The 20555-nt window shown below is 37.3% G+C and overlaps 1 protein-coding gene across 1 annotated transcript in view; it reads right to left on the minus strand.

Moving 5' to 3' along the window:
- The window catches only part of tmem102 (transmembrane protein 102), a 40682-nt gene that overhangs the window by 17310 nt on the left and 2817 nt on the right, over window positions 1-20555 (minus strand). Inside the window, exon 2 of the mRNA XM_033984005.2 lies at window positions 18938-19141. Within this exon, the coding sequence (XP_033839896.1) occupies window positions 18938-19139 (202 nt within the window). The 5' untranslated portion in view covers window positions 19140-19141. The remainder of the gene's footprint in view (window positions 1-18937; window positions 19142-20555) is intronic.

Raw genomic sequence — 20555 nt, forward strand, 5'->3', positions numbered from 1 at the left:
GGAATTTCCATGGAAATAAGCATAAAGAGGCCGTCTCCCAGGACAAGTAATAGGTTTGTGGAAGCCCACTCAAGAGTAAGGACGTATGTTTTTCTGTTTTCAAATCTCATTTAAAAATTGGCAAAAGTGGCAATGAAAATGTTTTATTTTGCTTGTGATTAATACTGCAACTCTTAATTACAATTTCAGGTTGCTGTGTTCTGTTTCATATTTCATAATGGTTCAGGCTTTATAAAAAGTAATACAAGGCCCCTAAAGTGCATCCACTTGTGCACATAAGGTCATAGTACAAGACAAACCTTGTCTTGTACAACCAGATTTTTTTTTTTTTTAAGATATTCATGTGAGGTGCCAACAAATTCCCAGACGTTAAAGACTTTAGTCCATCAGAGCTGCTTAGTATTTGCATTAAAGATATTCATTTGAGTAATAAGATGACTCGCACCCCTGGACACCTCTCTCTCCCCTTTTTTTCCTCAGTCTACATTGCTCAATAGTTATAATAATTACACTAATGCGCACCTTAATTTTGTTAAATGAAGGTTTAAACTCCCTTGTGTGTAAAATGTTTTGGATGGAATTTTCCATGATGAGATAGGTAGGGGTATTCTGTTTCAGAAGCACACCTTCTGGTATTTTTGTACTTTTCTTCTTAACTTTATTCACAAACCACATAACTGATGTAAAACTATGATAAATAATTACCACGAGTACTTTTCCAGCAAACCAAGTCATAATTAGACAAACATGAACACCTGACATATGCACTTTTAATTTTTAACCAAAATAAAATGCAGTGGTTCTAAATGTTGAAAAGAAAACTTAAAAGCCTGTTTTATGAATCCCCAGAAAAGTTCCCTGTCAATATTTTATCAGTGCTCCAGCTCCAGCTTCATTATCACACGTAGTGGCCAGCTGCTGCTCTCTTTGTTTGGAATGAGCAATAACAGTAGTCTGCCTGTCACACTGCTATTACCCATATGGTGTCTCTGCTGTAAATTATTAAAGCGGACCTATTATGCAAAATCGACTTTTCAGAGCTTTTAACCATGTTATAGCCGTTTCCTGTTCTCATTTACCCTCTCAAAGGTGTATTTGGAGTGATTCATGCAAGTTAATTGCTTATTATCAAGACTCCATATTGTCAATCAACTCCCAACATGGCCACCAGCATACACCCACTGCTCTGTACTTACTTCCTTCTCTAATTTTAGTTTCTTAATCAGTGATATGCGTAGGATTTGGCAGCATCACGTAGTCAATTTTGTACAAATGAAAAAAACTAAATCCACAGTTTTCTAGCATGATGGGCAGCTATCCATAGGATCCAGATGTACAACTTTGTTGTCTCTTTGTTCTGATGTCTGCTCCCATTGAGCACCACAGTTTTCTAATGTGGAAGTTATTATCTATGACACCCATAGATCATTTATAACTACAGCAGACAGAAGAAGAGTATGTCTTCTTAAAGTGTTCTTTCACAATCAAAATAACCTTGCACACTTACATTTTACTGTAACGTACCCCAAAAACGCCTGCTTAAGACCTGATTCATATTTAATTTTGTGTTTCAGTCTGTGTTAAATTAACTTTAACCCTTTTTTTTTGTTTTAATAAAGTTGGTTGAAAAGTTCAAAAGTTAGTCCAAATTAAGTTAATGTTAAAGCAACATGCTGGACGGTGCCTGGTGGAGGTTCTGGGTTTGATTCCGGGGCAGCGCGGGACCTTTCTGTGTGGAGTTTACATGTTCTGCTCGTGCCTGCGAAGGTTTTCTCCCATTTCCCCTACCACTATACTGGTTGAATAAAAGCCAATAAACAGTATGTAACTTTCTGAAGGTGGCAGGTCACCTGCATGATTCAATAAAAATAGAAAGTTAAAAACATACTTTGGAACATTCTCCGTGGAGATAGATAGGTTTTATAGTTGCTAAGTGATGCTGTCACCTCCGGGTCCAACCACAGACATCACAGCTGATTTCTAATTTTGTTTATATTCCTTATTCATCAAACAAGAGACAATTACCTTTTGTGTGTTTACCCTCAAATTGTATCAAATATGTAAATATTGATGTCATAATCTATCATAACATAAGATTACCAGTGTATATCTCATGCTATTTTACCTTAGTCTAACTTCTTACCTCAGCCTCCCTCATACACCTTCTGTCAGAGGTATAACCATAAAGACATACCCATAAATGTGTTAGTTTTAAATGACTGCAATCTCTCTTTAATGTCAGATGTGTTGTCACTCAAAAAGACTTTTCAATCAACTAATGGATAACTCTAGCCAAAGGAACAACATTTCTATGGAAAGAAGCAGGAGGAGCTGTGTACTGCCTGCACCTAATTGCAAAGCATCTTATTGTCATCAAGAAGTATATGTTAGTATGTTGTTAGCTTCACCATCACAGCAAAACTCTGCTGTGAAAGCTGTTAAAAGTGCTTCTAAACTTGTTGCAGTGAATAATTGCTCGGAATGCATTAAAGTAAGTGAGAAATATCTTTGAACCACTGCAAACTGGTTAAAATGAACTAGTTCTGTTTTCACATTTTCGCAACAGTTAAAATCAGGTACAGTTCCTTTAATTCTATTTTAGCGAGCGTACTCTTCCAATTCCCTTCCCACACTACAATTCTAAACATGCGATTACCTTAAAAGCTGACATTTCAAATCACAGGTCACGTGCCGCTCTTTTTCCAATTCCGCTCAGCGCCGGTATGAAATGTGTTTTTGCTTGTGAAAGTAGCATCTGTAAATAAAAAAGCTGTTCTGAAACGTGCCTCCCTGCATATGCACATTTAAAGAGGCAATTCATATTCAAATCTGCACATGAACTTAGCATATGCCGCGCCGTGGCTCACTGGGACTGCAAGCAGGGGGTCAGTGCTCAGAGATGAGGGAATGTATCCACAACACGACAGGTTGGTTTGGAGACGTAATGCATTTATTTATGAGAGCGGATGGTGGAATATTGATAGAAACAGTGTGAATTTAAGTGCACGGCAGCAGAAGGATATGGTAAAGATGGGATTGGTTCCAAGTAAGTACAAGAGGCTCATTGGTATCCACTTGGCGAGATACACTGTAAGACTGAGGATATATATGATAAATCCTGAGTACGATATTAGGTTTCCTGTAAAGAAGAGACTAGCCAAAGGAATTGGCTCTGTGCCCAAGAGCGCACAGCTATTATATCTCAATGGGATTTTTGCAGAGTCGTGCCAAAATCAATCAATACCGGTGACGCAGTGGACAGTGAGTTGCAGGTGGATGACAACTTGATAAAAGACTTTACAAATGTCTTTGTGTCTCGAAGCTAATGCCAACTTTAAGCAATACATATTAATATTAAGTTTTAATATTAAAATAATGCCACAAATAAGAGGAATGTACATATAAAAATGATTGGGTAATCTTTATATTGGTTTGGTTATATTTCACCTTTTAAACAAAGTCAGGACTGTCATCTACCTTTATAATATTTATAATTAATTATAATTTAAATTATACTCAAGTTTTTTTGTTTTTGTTTTTTTTTTAATACTGTGCATCTCTCCATATTATAGATATATAATGTGGAAGTAATATAATTGATGACTGAGCTAACCGTGCGCGGTTGTGCAGAGAGCCTATTCACTTCCACTTTTCATGACTTAGTTTACAAAAGTTAATGTGAAATCTTTACTTCAACTTAAGATAAATTTGTGGGCCTTACTATGGATTTTAAAAGCTAAATAACATAATGACAGATATCAATAATCGGGCACAGCAACAGGTCAAATATTGGATATTGTATCGGCTCAAAAACTCCATATAGGCCCATCCCTAATTCTTGTGTTAGTTCATATTTCAGTCTTGTCTGTTTGGGCAATGGGCCGACAGTGTTTATTGGTTTTCATTTGTGAAAACATTGGTTTCCATTGAGGGAGGACACAGAATTCAATATATATGTAGAATATGTGTTTATAGATTAGTTTAAGAGTTCCTAAAATGACGCCATTACAACATACATTCACACACTGACTATCCTGTTGGTTTCTTTCTTTGGAACAGTGGTTACAGTGTAGATCCAAGGTAGAGACTATAGACTGTGTAAAGAAGTAGGCTAAATGAGTGTGGCATCACCCATAGTGTTTGGCTCCAGTCAAATGAAGCTCATCGAGACTAGGGGTGAATTTGGAGCCAAGTTGCATATTAGGAATTCCGACTGCAAGTATCATAGACTATTTCCTCAGGGAAAGAAGGTGCCTTTTTTTCTCTTATTAATGGTCAAATCATGAGTTACAGAGACAACAGCAAAATAAAATTACCAGAATTTTGTAGAGCGAACATATGAACATTTTAAGACCATTTGTAATAGCTAACTTGCTAGCCACCGCATTCCAAATAGGAAGTAATCATGTGTGCACTTCCAGCTCCATTGACTCTAGCTCCAATTTGCTTTACATTAGAAAACTGTAGCCCACTCCATAACTACTACTGTCAGGCTCGTCATTTTTGTCTTAAAATGTTCATATTAACCTGCTCTACATGATCCTGGAATTTTTATTTCACTATTGTGTCTATAACTCAAGATAGGAACATTAATAACAGACAAATCAGCTGCCTCCTTTCCCCGAGGTCGCTCCCGCTAGCATCAGCAACAGGTTAGATTGACAGCGTTGCTAAGAGCTCGCCCTCTGCCAAAACAGTGGTGCGGACAGGAAGGGACGTTTCCTTCAACAGCTTCACTCCAGATTGGCTGTTTGGTTGCTATGATACTCACGGCTGGAATTCCGAATATGGAACTTGGCTGTGTAGTGGAACTTCTACAAGTAAAATAACTAAAGAATAAAATGAAAGAAGAAGTTGTCTTGAATCAAAGAGTCCGACTTATTAACGCAATTGTGCTACAATTGTAAAGAGCTGCTTGTCCCTTACAAAGTGTCATCTTGCCCTAAACTGTGTCAGTGCATACAGCATATTTATACCATACAGATAAGAACTGCATGAACCAGAAAACCAGTTTTCCCCTCGTGCTGCTTTAATGAGTCTAAACACTTCTTGCGGCATAGGATAAGATTTTTGTCTAATATGCATCAGACAGAGGACAAAAGAGCACATTGTACTGGATCTTGAGGTCAAATGGATAAGATATAGTTGAAGTAAGAGTTAAGAAACAGGGACTAAGGTCTGCATACCAGAAACCAGTCCATATAACAAAGTACAAATTAGGTAAAATGGTGTAAGTAAAGGCTCCAAATTCACCCCTATATAGCCTCGACAGGCTTTATTTGACGGGAGACAAATGCTATGGGCAAGGTCACATTCACTTAGTCCACTTCTTTATACAGTCTATGATACATACCTTGCTACATACCTTTAGCAAACATCCTCTGTGCTAAGGCTGTCAATGTTTTTTCTTTAAACTACTGTCCCTTGGTTGTTTACTAAATACACACTATGGGGCTGTCCTTATCCTCTAGTATCCCCCTGGTGGCCGAGTCAGTCCTCTCCAAAGAGCTTAAGTCTTTCACCTCTCAAACCTCAGGCCTGCAGCTACCATAGCATCAACACCAGTCTACCCCAAGGACCTGACACGATTTCTTTATAAGCTAGCAAAACCCAATTTAGCTTATGTACTGTAGTTCTGTGAGTCTAGCTGGGAGAGTTTGCAACAGTGAAATAGCCATACAGGAATTTGGGGACATGTTTTTCTTCCTCAGACTGTTAAAAAGATTGCCACGCTTTTAGCACTGGGGTGACGAGTGTGCAGACAGCCCTCAATTATGGTTTGGTATAATTAGATAATTGTCTGACAGCGTGCGGGCTTCTTGGGCGATTTTCTTTTGTAAAAGGATTGAACTGACATTTGGAGTTGGCAGCTTTTACTTGTTTCTTGTAAATTCGATTTGGCAATTTTCTTTTTTCTATTGTGTCTATTGTGAATGTAAAATTGCCCAACCAAATGCAGAATTATCACTTTGTACTGTGATACTTAAATGTCAACTGGATTTAAAGACATCTTTTAACATATTTCTCTTGGACTGACATACCATCATCTAAATAATATTATCAGGTATCAGATTAAGTGTAAATACTTAGCAGTAAGCAAAATGTACTTTTCATATGATCTGAGGGGTTATTTTTACCATGTTCATGATAACACCCTTACGTTTTTGAGTTCAAAGCTTCGGCGAAAATACGTATACAAGATTAATGAGAAAAAAAAAGATTCATATGGATACTGTTGTCTCATTTTTAATAAACCACTACATTTACTACTTAAAGAGAAAAAAGTAAAAGTATTTCAGTGTTGTGTTCATTTGTTAAGTGCATTTTTATACGGGTGCTTAAAAAACTTTTACTTAAATACATTTTTTCATGTGATACATTTACTTGAGTAACTTTTTACCACTCTATCTGCACTTTTACTAAGTAACAAAACTGAGTAGTTCATTCACCACTGATAATTCGTAGGCTAATTAATTTTGTCAATATTACCCACCTCCTAAGGATCAATACTGTTACTAGCATACACATGGTGCAAAGTAAATGTAAATTATGATATATTTTGGAGGGAAACATAACAGCCAAGTGTGTGTTCTTTGTAAAGCCTAAAGTCTCCTGTGCTTCAGATGCTCTCACGCTGTACCTCCAACAGACAGAATCAAGTGTGCTGCAATCAGAGGCAATCATGGCTGTGCTCTGTGTGCTGAGCTAGCTCCAAAATGAGTCTACCTACAGGAAAACTGCTACTGGGTTTAGCATCAATAATTGCACTGGTTTAAACAGGCTGTAAACACACACAAGTTATTAGAAAAAAAACCTTAAAGGACCTTTTTTAGCATGTATTCAAGCAAAATTTGTTCCGCCCCAGTGCAGATATAGAGACAGTAGTTCAATTGGTAGAATGTTTGCCTACTGATCCGAAGGTTGGCCCACTCTCAGCATAAACATTATTGGTTGAGTGGTCAGATCCACTGACCAACAGGTTGACGGTGCAATTCTAGCGCTTTGAATGCCTTGAAGATGGAAAAGCCATGACAATTTATCAATGTATAAGCAGCTCTTGAGGTCCAAATATGTCTGATGTGTACTGTCCACATACAATGATAAACTTTCAGCTTTATAGTCTGACAACCAGGAAGAGTAATGTTAGCATGCTAGTTGTTTTAGCTTTACTGCAACAGCAAAACGCTTCACCTAACACAGCCTTCCTGATTGATAATTATATAATTATGTGCAGTCACTGCGCAGTCCCTATTTTGACCTTGTACAATACATCTGTACTGAGGAAAGACACATTTTACCTAAATACATTGATTAAAATGAGGTACTTGCATATACAGTAACTTTCCTTGTGTCCTTTGCAGAGGTGAAGTGCAGAGGCTAAGACAGAACAAGCTACAGCACAAGTGGGACTAAGACAAATGAGGTTTATAAGCAGCTCACCCTTCACTTAAATCCAAGGTCCCCAAACTTTTATGATTACATTATTACACTGCCATATAATACAAGGTAAAGTTACTGCTAGTCCAGAATCGATCGTAAATGTATATGTATGCTAGCTCTCGTCTGTCATGTGCTCTACAACCCCAATGTTAGGCTGCTGACAACCTTCTTTCATCAATTCCAGTGCATGAATAACTAAACCTTCATCAAAAGTACAGCACATGCATTCAAAATTGCATTAAGTACTTTGAATATAATTTCATTGGAAACATCTGTGCTGAGATCCATCTTTAGCAGAACAGTTTCAAAAGGTGCAAGTGCAGAGGTGAAAATGAGCTAACATTTTCATCACCTCCACAAATAGTTCTGAGGAAAATGGCATTCCTTTAAATAAACTGAGGACCTAGAAGTGTCAAGAAGAGAGATAGGCAACAGCTGACTCGCACGTTTAGAATCATCATAAAAAAATGTAACATGTACCAAATAGGTGCCGAAAAACACTGCAGAATATGAAAGTTGTGTAACCTCAAATCCATCTAAAGGTTGTTGGAATAAGAAGGCAGCAGCAGACATGCTGGCCTTTACGGTTTACTAATCATGAACTATGTGTGGAATTTATGGGCAGATTAGAGTGTTTACGTAGGTCTAATACCTGATCAGTCCAAGAACCAGACTATTCTAAGCTCAAACCTGTGAATGTTACACCCCTAACGTATACTTGAGGGAAACTGCACTATGCAACAGTTCTGGTGAAGGGTCTGCTTGTCTCCACACACAAATAGCATGGGAATAAAATTATCCAAGTAGGTAACGCCACATGGCCAAGTTACAGGTTAGTGTGTATTTTAGATTCCAGGGTCACCTGTCCACAGATCTACTTCAATATTTTACAAAGATGTGAGCCTGATCATCAGTGAATCTCCCAGAGTTTAGATGGGCATGATTAACAGGTGGATTAGCCAATTGGAGACCCACATTGTCGGCCTGTATCAAAAGAAATGCTGCTCACAAGGAAAAGAAAAAAAAAAAAAAATCACAGGAGACGATTTTTTTTTTATACTTTTTTTTTTTTTTTATCAGATTTTTGAAAAATCAATGCGAAGCACTATAGAGAGTGTAGTACACACTGTGTGAAAATGATGGGTGACCAATGCCTTCATTTGCTTCACATACATCACTGAGAAAAACAAATCTGATTGCATGATCATGTTCGGTTCTGGTTCAAGACGTGATGGAGGGTGTGAGGACCTGACTGATATTTGTTTGTATAAGAAATACAGAGATATTTTCTGGATTTGCCAGGAAAGTGACACTGCTCACATTAAGGTACCTTTAGCAAGAGTACACCAGTCATTGAATAAATATAAGATGCCATAGCAGATGCCATACTGTGGAATCTTCCAGGCAAAGACATAACATCTCCATGAAGACAAACCGGTTGCTAACCCCCAGAGAATTTACAATGTGTACTTTAATTACACGTCTTAGCTTAAAAGTATTGATGCAAACACAACTTGTCTGAGCTTATTTGATGGATTTCAGTTTCCTGTTTATTGGCAGGATTTTTGTTCAAGATAGAACAATTGTTTGAAATAGTTAATTGCTATGAAAACTGTGCTAATTTGTCCACACTCTGATACCTATGGATAATTATAGCATTTCTTCATCAAAAACTCGTTTGTGCAAAAATTCCCCCCTATTTTTATTCAGTAAATGTGTCTGCATCTTCATGTTAAGTCATTTTAGCCTAAACTTTCCCGCCCACTACTTCCTAAAATATTAAGCATATTATTATCATCGACATATATTATGTTATTTGGTCTTGACATGGTTACAAATGCCTACTGTACTGTAGAAAACTGTGCTGTTAATAGTAATGGACAGCTGTATGAAGATAAAGGAAGTGATGTGTTTTGCTGACAAAGCTTTCCATTTCCTGTTTGGTTCATAGAATTCCATTGACCAAAACAGACACGGGAAGTAGCTTATCATTCCAACTCTGGAACAAAACTTTGAGGATTACTTTCACTCTAAGGTCAAACAAAGAATTACTTTACTAGAAACGGTAGCAGAACAAGGTACACGGGCCTTCAAAAATGACTTATCCCAAATGTAGTGTGAGGTGAGTATTATCAGAGGTGCTCTTTATAGAAGGATTAATCCCTGGATCCCCAAGGTGAAGGCACCCACCACCCGCATACTCTTCAGAAATTCATATGAGAAGATTAGAATAGGAGAGGGGTGCTCAAGTTATCTGATAGAAGAGTGAGGAGGTGTATGAGGGGAGGGAAATGAGATGACAGAAAAGCTAGGTGCATGTTAATGGTCTGAATACTCAAAACAATTTGGGTTTCATAACATATTTACTTTTTGATAATATAAAGTTACACAATTGATCCCTTTCAGTGATATCATAGGAGGAGAAAGGGGGGAGGCACACTGTATATATAAATGGATATAGCTAACACACTAGCTGCCACGTTCCAAATGGGAAGTGAGCATGGGCACCCTTCCAGCTCCATCGACTCTTGCTCCAAATCACTTTACATTGAAAAATTGTCACCCCTCGCTCTGTAACTGCTGCTGCCAGGCTTGTCATTTTGGTCTTAAAATGTTGGTTTTCATCCTATTTATGTAGCTATTTTGTCCATGAATCAAGATATGAACATTAATAACAGACAAATCAGACGCCTTCTTTACCTGAGGTCGTTCCTGCTAGTGTTACCAACAGGTTTGATTGACAGCGTTGCTAAATGCCCATTACCTGCTAAATCAGCAGTATGGGCGGGAAGGACCTTGAGCAGCCTTGGTCTGGATTGACTCTTTGGTTACTTTTGGTTGCTACTCATGGTCGGGATTCCAAATGTGGAACTTGGCTCCAAATTCGCCCCTGTAAGTGATAGTCTCCACGAGTTTCATTTGACTGGAGTCGAACACAATGGGTGACATCGCACTCACTTAGTCCACTTCTTTATACAGTCTATGGGAGGAGGGCAGTTCCATGGTTACCACTGTGACACAATGCCCACATTAGGAAACGAGGCCAAAAATGTATTCACTTGACTAAACTGAAAATCGTTGGCTAATGCTACTTTGTGGCTTGTGGTCAGCTTATGTTAAAACAAAGTCAGATTAAACTCTAACTCGAGTAACAGAGCTTCAGACACTGCAGTACAGCTATTTAGCTTTGTTCTTCCAAGAAACGCTGATGACATCACTTAAAAGGTATTAATATTTATACAGGAAAAAATGTCTCCATTCTCCATTACTGACAATACACAGTCCCACAGCACCTTGTGACATAATTGGTGGCACTCCTCAGTGTTTTTAAAGTTCATTCACCTACTCCAGATTTGTTATAGTCATTAAAGGACTCCAATTACAATCTATCTCTACTTTTCAGAAGGCAGCCTCATTTAAACTGCTTCATTGTCAATGCAACAGTCCTTATACCCTAAACTTGCAACCATGGAGCTTTGTTTATGTTCAGAAATCTCGACTGTATAACTTTAATTCCTAAGATAAGATAAAGACAAAGACAAATTTCATGACTATTAATGAATTTGGAATATGTCAATCTGGCACTCCAAAGGTTTGATGTACATGATGCTTTATCTGCGCATTTATTAAACCCACTGACAGACACAAGGAAATTATGCCTTCAGATGATCCTCTGAATATTTAATTGCTTTTGTAGCGAGGGGAGAGCAATGCTGACTGTCACTTCAGGTTATTTAAAGCGAAAAGGGGTTGCCAGATATACGCCACATGTCAAAACATATTTTGCTAACGCGACAAATTCATTTTCAGTTAGACATTATCACAATGAGACAAAACAGAAATTTGAGGCTTTCAAGATATAACTAGAATGCATTATTGTGTTTATGTTAAGCATCATTTTTTAGATTAAATGATAGAAAATGGTTATTAGTTTACAACAGGTGGTGCTCATGCGACATCTCAACATCCTAGAATCCCTATAGTTTAAACTGAGTTGGAGGACAGGTCAAAATTATATTGTGGAATTTGCTGTGGAATTGTCAGATTGCAGATCTGCAATTGTTGTCCTGATTGATTGCCAACATCTCTCTAATTACTGGGCCTATCCACATGAAACAAAAACTGGTACAAAGTTCAATGTCTTCTCTGTCAGTACAAATAAACAAAAATGAAATAATTTTCTCAAACTAACTTCAGAAAGTAATGCCATTATTTAATTCATGATTGGAAGTTTAAGATATGAACTTAATATGGCAAGTTTGTGGATCCAGTCCCCAAAAAAACTGGTCTATATTGATTGTTCTTTGTCGATATTGTATTGGCCACTACTGATATTCAATACATTTATTTATATATATATATATATATATATATATATATATATATATATATATATATATATATATATATAATTTTTTATTTTTTTTATTTTTATTTTTTTCTGCACTGCTCCAATCTGTGATCCTTACTTGTATATAAGATATATTTGTGGGCCTTGCTATGGGCCACAGCAGCAGGCCAAATATTACATAGGGGTATTGGGTCAAAAAATACATATTGGCCCATCCTAAAAAAATATGACATCATCACTTTCTAGAATGTGAATGCAACCAAATGACTATCCACTCATCTCCTACTTGGCTCAAGCTCTGATCACATCCCAACTAAAAAGCTTAATAAGGAAAATATTGCATTCTCGCCGGGCTGCCAGACTATCATCTAAAATAGCAGATATTTTTAGCTAAAAGGATCCGTGCGGGCCGGTGGTTAAAAGCCTGGCCCTAAATCAGGGTCTCTGGTGGAGAGAGAGTGTTTTTCAGTGAGGCATGGAGGAGCAGAAGGGGTGAAAAAAACATCGGCTTGTGAATGATTGAGGACAGCCATGGGCACGCCACTTAATGAGGCAGTGAGCAGGCGCTGTAGTGGGCCAGAGGGGCATAGGGTGGTTTAAGGTAATCTCTCCGCCGGGTCTGTTCTGAAATGGATGGAATGGCCAGCAGAGGGCAGTAGAATGTGGCAATATTTCCTCATTCAACTTTCAAACATTTTGTATATGGCTAGAAAGGTAAGTTCAGACTGGAATTAGCGGGTCTCCTGATTGGTCAGTGCTTCTTAGAGTGGGAGGGACTGGGAAACGAAGGTGGAAGCAAGAACAATAACAATAACAAACAACAATAAATAAGATTTTAAGATTTTCTTAGTTGTAAGTCTGTGCAATGCTCAATGATTTAATTTAGTGCAGAGAACAAAGGGAGGGGAGTGCGTCAAAAAGTAAAACTTATAAAACATGTTAATAGATTGTTTTAGACAAATAGAGCTTTTCCAGAATAAAAGGTAACATGGTGATCTAAATATAAATGTGTGTTAGCAGTTAATATCCCAAAATACACCATTTCTGCAGCATCTGTACTTTCTATATTACACAGAGAAATAGTTGCCTGCCATCCTCTTTGGCACCAGTGGGTGGGAATCAAAATTAGCAGCATAGCTAATGTTTACATGACTGTAACAGACATTTGGTTCATGAGGCAAGTTTCGACTTCCAAGTTTGTGGCGCTGTGAGACATGGCTAAAGCTAGAGTAAACACGAAACGACTGGGTTATTATTAGCTTTTTCTGCATATATTATATATATTCATATATTATATATATATATCACTTCTCTGAGCCTCTATGCCATTTAATGTCTCTTTTAACATTGATGTAATACATTGGGTTTGTGTCATGTTAGATGCATTTTGCCCTGGAAAAATAATACTTTCACTCTTGGCATGGATGTCATGCTTCGATAAACAAGAAGCGACTCTTGCTAATGTGCAACGGTTTTGCTAAACATGTTGGCACAACATTTAAGTTCAGTTCACTGGAAATACAGCCTATCCATATTATCCTATACACACATTATATATATACATATATACATATACATATATACACACACATATATATACATATATACACACACATAAATGGACATATCTAACCTTCTAGCCGCCACGTTCCAAATAAGAAGTTAGCATAGGCACGATTCCAGCTCCATTGGCTCTAGCTCCAATTCAGTTTACATTGGAAAGCTGTCACCTCTCTCCATAACTGCTTCTTTCAGGCTAGTCATTTTGGTCTTAAAAATGTTCGTATTGGACTGGTCTGGATCGACCCTTTGTTGGTTGCTATCTGATGTTGGAATTCCTAAAATACAACTTGGCTCTAACTTCCCTCCTTTAAATGCCTCGATGAGCTTCATTTTACTAGACCCGAAAGCTATGGGTCACACTCACTTCTTTATACAGTGTGTGGATTTATCACAAATTCAAGTCAGCATTTGGTGACAAATAATTATTTTTTCGCAAACCAATTCAACAGAGAACTCAAGTGTTGTGATTGGGGATAAAAAGGACTCCAAAATAACCCTAACAATGATTAAAATTGCCTAAAAGCATGGGTGGAGTTGACAAAAATTAGTTTTGTTTCTTATCTTAGTTCAAGGTAGGCCTGTCACAATAATTATTATATAGACTTACTGTTCAATATATGAAAGCTAGAACAATATATTTTGGGGCTCAATATTTATCATGGGTAATTTTTCTTTGTAAAAATTGGGGAGAGTATTGTTATTTTTGTTGTAATGTGTTAATAGTTGAGCTGTAGAGGGTTGAAATAGTAACTTCTGTGGCTAATTATTGCTTTATTTGGCCATTTATATCTATTTAAAAAGTTTTACTGGCATTATCCAGCTTTATTATTATTGCATTAGTGGTATAAATTTGTTTTAATATTATCATTTATCGCAGTATATCTCTATAGCAATAAATCGTTCCTCAAAATGTGTTATCGTGACAGGCCTAGTTCAAGGTGACCTAGACTACAGAACTGATCCTCCTTTGTGTCTCTACTGTCTCTACTTGTCACCGTTTGGGCTTTAAGTGCAGACAGCTCAGAGTCCTAAGTGTGAGAGATATACCAGGAACACAGCATCATTATTTTTTAAATGGCAAAGTATTTTAAAAAGAAATCACCCATCCACTGAGACACAAATCTTGCAATAAAACCAGTAACAAACTGAGGAAGGTGGATAAGAATAAGCACGCCTTTCACTCAATATTTAATGAAGCAGGACGTTTAAACCAAATGCTAAAAATCAATGTGATGTATTGTGTTATATTATGTGGTGATAAATTGAGGTAGACAGTACAGAAAGAAGAGTACTTTTTCCACAAAAGACTGTCCAAATGAACCTCTTGTGCAATCATTCACACAACGTGCAAAGTAAGACTCATTCTTTGTCGGATGCACATGAATGAAGCAAAGGATTGTGGTCGATGCAGTTTTCTAAGCATTTTTATTTTACCACGTTACTGTATTTTAGGCCAAGGAACTTCTAGGCCTTTTGTATTATATCTATGTTTTATCCTTACTAGTGTTGTCACAAAATTTCAAACTCAATTTCAATACAGAGGAGGAATAGACTCGATACTTACCAATTCCCATACTACAAAGATAATGAAAACATGCTTTCTTTAGACAATAGAACATCATTTTCTACATTAAATGGTAGTACTTTCTTTTATATCATGTGATCTTATCAAGATAGGTTCCATAGTGGTCCATGGGCATATACTAGTCGATGTGGTCTTGTTCTGATACAGCTCAAGTATACCAAATATCACTTTTAAGTAAAGCTATTAAATTATCATTTTAAAATTTTAACCAAAAAACTACTTAACAATGCATTAGGTGCTTGAGTTTTGAAATAAAATTTCAAGAAAATTTCAAAGGATATTACAAATTTTAAAGATTTTCACATCATGGCAGGAGGAATGTATTTAAATCTTATCTCACCTACTTGCACAAACTGTATACATAAATGGACATTGCTAACGCGTTAGCCACCGCATTCCAAATAGGAAGTGCTCTTAGGCTAGCTTTTGGCTCCATTGACTCCGGCTCGAATTCACTTTACATTGAAAAATTGTCACCCCTCTTTCTCTAACTGCTGCTGTCAGGCTCGTCCTTTTAGTCTTAAAATGTTCGTATTAACCCATTCTGCATGCTATGTCAGTAAATCAAGATATGAACAATAAGAGACAAATAAGAAAGAAGTGCCTGCCTCCTGCTCATTCAGCAGTGCAGGGAGGAAGGGGCATTCCCTTCAACAGCTTTGCTTCAGATTGGCGCTTTGGTTGCCATGATACTCATGGTTGGAGGTCCAAATATGAAACTCTGCTCTAAATGCGTGACTTAAGATTGTTGTTAACAATATGAAATTATTTGAACATTTGCGTTTCTTGCACCACTCCTTCAGATATGATTTAGTTTCATTTTCTCATTTTTGTGTCCATCCTTTGAAAATACTAAATTTTGCATTATTTTAGGGTTTGTTTTGTCACATTATACACCAGATGCTCCTAAAGTTACTCTTACTTGAGTAGTTATTTTCCCAAGTACCTTTTTACTCTTACTTGAGCACAATTCTTGGCTACTTTACCCACCTCTGGGCAGCACACAGTGGTTTAATTTTGTCTGTGCTGCTTTTACAATATCCTCTTTGGGGGAAAACACAAAATTATGAATTATTATGGTTGTCACAATATTGGCATTACACATTTTGTATTCTTCACTACCTTGTAAGAACAAGCTAGTCCACAATTTCTTGCAAAGTGAACAAGCCATCCCTACCTGACCAATCGTTATTTCCGTTCTTGCATAAGACAAACTTTGCCCTCCTGCTAGCTAACAGGCCTCCAGATCTGATGCACCAGGCTGGGGGTCTTCGGCTACATCCTTTTGTCTCTCTCATCCCACTTTTGTTTTTGCCGAGATTCGGGTCTGTACAGTGCCCCTGCCAACTCGCCCCAGGCAAAGACAACTGTTTACTCCGAGGCAGTGTAAATAAGGCACCCGTCTCGGATCTGTCAGCCAGCGAGGAGCAACTGAATATATAAATACATTTTTAAAAATCGGTAGAGGTTTAATCTTGCTCTGGTTTCTGGGGCCGGTCTGACAGTGTGTGGAAAGCCCAGTGTGGAACTTGACGAGCACCAACTTCGAAATGCTGTGTACCCAATTTTTCTCCATATATTTGAGCAAAATGTGTCTTGCCCCAGTACAGATGTATTGTATAAGCAGCTCATGAGATCAAAATATGCATCCAATTAGAATAATCAGGAAGTGCATGTTAGTATGTGTTACCGAGACTAGGGCAGTTGTCAAAAGCGCTAATAAACTCATCACACTTTCAAATTTGGATATTCAAAATGCATAAGGTAAGTGAGGAATAACTTTGGACCACTGCATCCCATTTAAATGAACTCGTTCTGTTTTTCACACTTTTAAGACAGTAATAATGTGGTTTAAAAAAATTGAAGCTTTCTGAAATTTGATTGGCTGCATCCTCACCCAATGGAGGTTTTCTTGTGTACATCTTTCTGTCTGATTTCCCCTGATTTTTAAAAACAGAACTAGCAAATTTTAAATGATTAGCTCACTTACCCTATGCATTCCAAGCATCCCAATTATTCACCGTGACGGGTTTATAAGCACTTCACAACTTTCAGCACTGACACTGACAAGCTTGAATGTGTTTGTCAGCTCATGTTTAGATATTTTTGTCAATTCTTGCTGTGTTTAACATTTCCACTCACAATTGTATTATTTTTTTAAACAAATCTTTCAGCCCTAATTGGGCATATAAAAATTGCTGGCTTTGCAGTCAGAGCAAACAAACTGCCAACTTGGAGTCCTCAAGTGGAATTAAGTGGTTTAGCTAGTTTTCATTGAGTCATCATTAGCTTGAGCTCAGAACAGTAGCACCATTACAACTGAACTGTTAATCTCCATATTAGCTGGAGAAATCTATATTTAGTTACACTACACGAAACTGGGAATGAATAGTAAAGATGTAAATACCACTTTGAGCAGCTGTGGGTGACGTACATGGAATTACTTACACAAATGCAATCACTTCAAATCCACTCACTTTCAAAATAACTCTTCCATAAAGACTTTCTAGAGCCAATATTAGAAATGTGAACACACAGAGAGTAGGAAAAACATTGGTATGGGCGTCATATCAGTTTGAATATCGGCCTGGTGATATAATAAGAGGCTTTCATTTATATTTTTATTATTTTTCCTTTTTTTATTTTATTTTACATTCTCTATATTTTCTTTTCACACTTATGAATTACTAGAACTAGAATTCCCCTCTGCTGTCCACACCTCACCTCCAAAACCACGTAAATATCACATTTCACACACGCACACTTGTCACGTCTAGGCCTGTCACAATAATTACTGTATCTCGAATCATTGAAGACATGAAAGCTGAAACATTTTTGGGCTCAGTATTTAATGTGGGGACTTTTTCTTTGCAATAATGGGGAGATTTTGGTTATTTTTGTTGTAATACGACAAGACTGGAGCTGTAGAGTACTGAATAAGTAATTTCTAGGGCTATTATTAGTTCATTCTGCTGTTTATTTGTTGCAACTTTTTAATGATACTGTATATTTTAAAACTGGTTTACAGGAATTATTCTGCTATTCTTTGTGTCAGTGGTATAAAGTAGGTTCAATACTATTGTTTATCATGATATTTCTCTGTAGCAATATTTTGTGCTTTGTTATCGTGACAAGCCTAGCTATTGATCCTCAAAACTAGATGGTCTTTTCAACAAGAATCAACACTGATCATAACAATCAAATGGCTTGCATCAAATTGGATATTTACTGAATAGTTTTAGAACAATCTTTTTGCATTTGAAAACTAGCATAGGACTACATGGTAAAATAAACTACCGGTAAGTAATTTTGAGCTGACATTATACTCTCTTAGAAAGGAGTGTTTTATTAACATTGTGGTATCGTGACGACACTAGCACAGTACACTGCCTATTTTTGAAAACACAGATATTTCTTGATAATACCAGTGCCAGCTCAGCGGAGTTCAGGTCTCCACATGTACATGGGCCGACAGACGAGAGAGCAGGTGTGGGCAGAGTGCTCAAACAAAACCACCTTCAGCAAATAAGAACTAGCACGCAAATCTCAGACACTGCACTTATTAGGAAGAAGACACAGTAGAATTTTAAAGCAATATTACTAATAACAAATAACTGTCAAGTAAACAGGGCAATAGTTGACTGAACAAATTCTTAGTTGACTAAAAAGATCTCCTGTTGATCAATTAGTTGACTAAAAAGTGAGCATGGCAAAACAACTAATAACTGGCAACACGTGACAATATTTTCTGCTAAACTCATTTCAGATTTGATCAAATGCTTCCAGGTTTAATTCTGATAAAGGTACCTGATTTTTGCAAGCTTAAAAATAGAAAAGCAGAACTAGTACATTACAGTTGGCAGCTGACCAAACTTATTCCTCACTTTCCTAACACATTCCTAGCATCCTAGTACTTGAGGAAGATAAATCACATGATTGAGGTTTGAGGCCATATTGAAAGGACCACACATGTGACTAAAAAAAAATGACTTCAGTACCTAGCATGTTGAAGATGAAGTCCTTGGCGGTGTGGACCTCTAAGGCAATCTGGTCTCCAAACTCTCCCTGCTCCTGGTGCACCAGCTCAGTCACCTGTGCAGAGAGCTGCTCCAAGGGAGCCCCAGATCTGAAGTCCACCTCCGAGGGTCTGTTGGCAGGGGCCGGGGAGCGCGGGGCCACTGCACTCATCAGTGTCTCCATCTCTGAAACATACAAAACATTTACTTTAATTTTGGTAATTTATTTAATCTTAAACCCGTTTCTGACATTTAAATTGAATCTTGACATTTAAAAACCCAAATCTCAAAGCAGCAAACTAGCTAGCTCACTGTGTCTCAAAGCTAATGTCAACATTTCCAAAAGTGTAAAATATAAAACAAACAACCTATTAAAATTATAAATTTAGAACTGAGCAGCGATTACATTTTTAACCGTGATTACTTGCATGCTTAAATTGTAGTTAATCAAATTTATATCAAAAGCTCTACTTCTGTGGCTGTTTTGTGTAGTCTGCTGCTCTTTTCTGCTCACTATGGGCCTAATAAAAGGCTGGCAAAAACCTGGTCTCGTCTTGTTTTAGTCCTGATTCAGATGTGGTCATCAGTCCTCCTATTTAGTCCCTGTTTAGTCCTGGTTGAGTTCTGTTGAAGTCCTAGATTAAACCAGGTCACTGGTTACTCAACATGTGGGATGTTAATATCTCTGTAGATTTCAAAGTACACATGATTGACACATGCAGTAAACATGACATGGAATTATCTACAGGCTCTTTCCAGATTTTGGTCCACATGAGGTAAAGAAAACAACTTTCAGATATATCAAATCTTGCTGTTTTCCTTTATAATGCAACTTAAAAAATGGATTTCATAAATCAGATACTGTACTTCAGTCTTAATTATTTACTCAAATCACTGTCAAATAATCCTGACATCCTTACATGTAGCATTAAGAATAAACGAGCAAAATAATGTTAGGATTTTTTTATGACCTTAGGACAGGGGTGTCCAAACTTTTTGCACAGAGGGCCAGATTTGGTGAGGTGAAAAGCTGCAGGGGCCGAACATTCACCCTGATCTTTCTTTGAACCATTAATATTAAAAGCACATGAACTATTTCATTATTTTTTACCTTTTATTGCAAATGGCTTTCACCTTTCAAAAACAAAATTAATTATACACAGATTCTAAATATGAACAAGTGAACTTTTAATCTGTGGTTTTAATTATCACAATAAAATAAATTCAATGAGATTTTCCAATTTTTTCACCTCAGAAGGCGACAAATAAAAAACTGAGACTGAAACTGAGATCTGGACTGTAGTGACGGCGGTTTGGACGCACAAAAAGTCACGCAGGTGAGTCAGGCTTGTCCTCGCATGGTTCTTGTTAAAGTTCATAACCGAGAACCAAACAAACTCAGCATTTTCTTAGCAAATGTTCGAATTTTTTTAAAACCTGTCTTTATCTAGTTGGCGATAAAAGTCAGCGAGAGCACGACCTCGGAACACAGCCCGGATCTGCTGCCATCTTCTGGTGAAATATAATATTGCTTGTACATGTGTATTTTACATTGGTCAACACTGCAACGGGCCACACATAATTATTTTCATTCCTGAGG

This window comes from Periophthalmus magnuspinnatus, chromosome 18 (genome assembly GCF_009829125.3).
Source record: "Periophthalmus magnuspinnatus isolate fPerMag1 chromosome 18, fPerMag1.2.pri, whole genome shotgun sequence".
Taxonomy (NCBI): domain Eukaryota; kingdom Metazoa; phylum Chordata; class Actinopteri; order Gobiiformes; family Gobiidae; genus Periophthalmus; species Periophthalmus magnuspinnatus.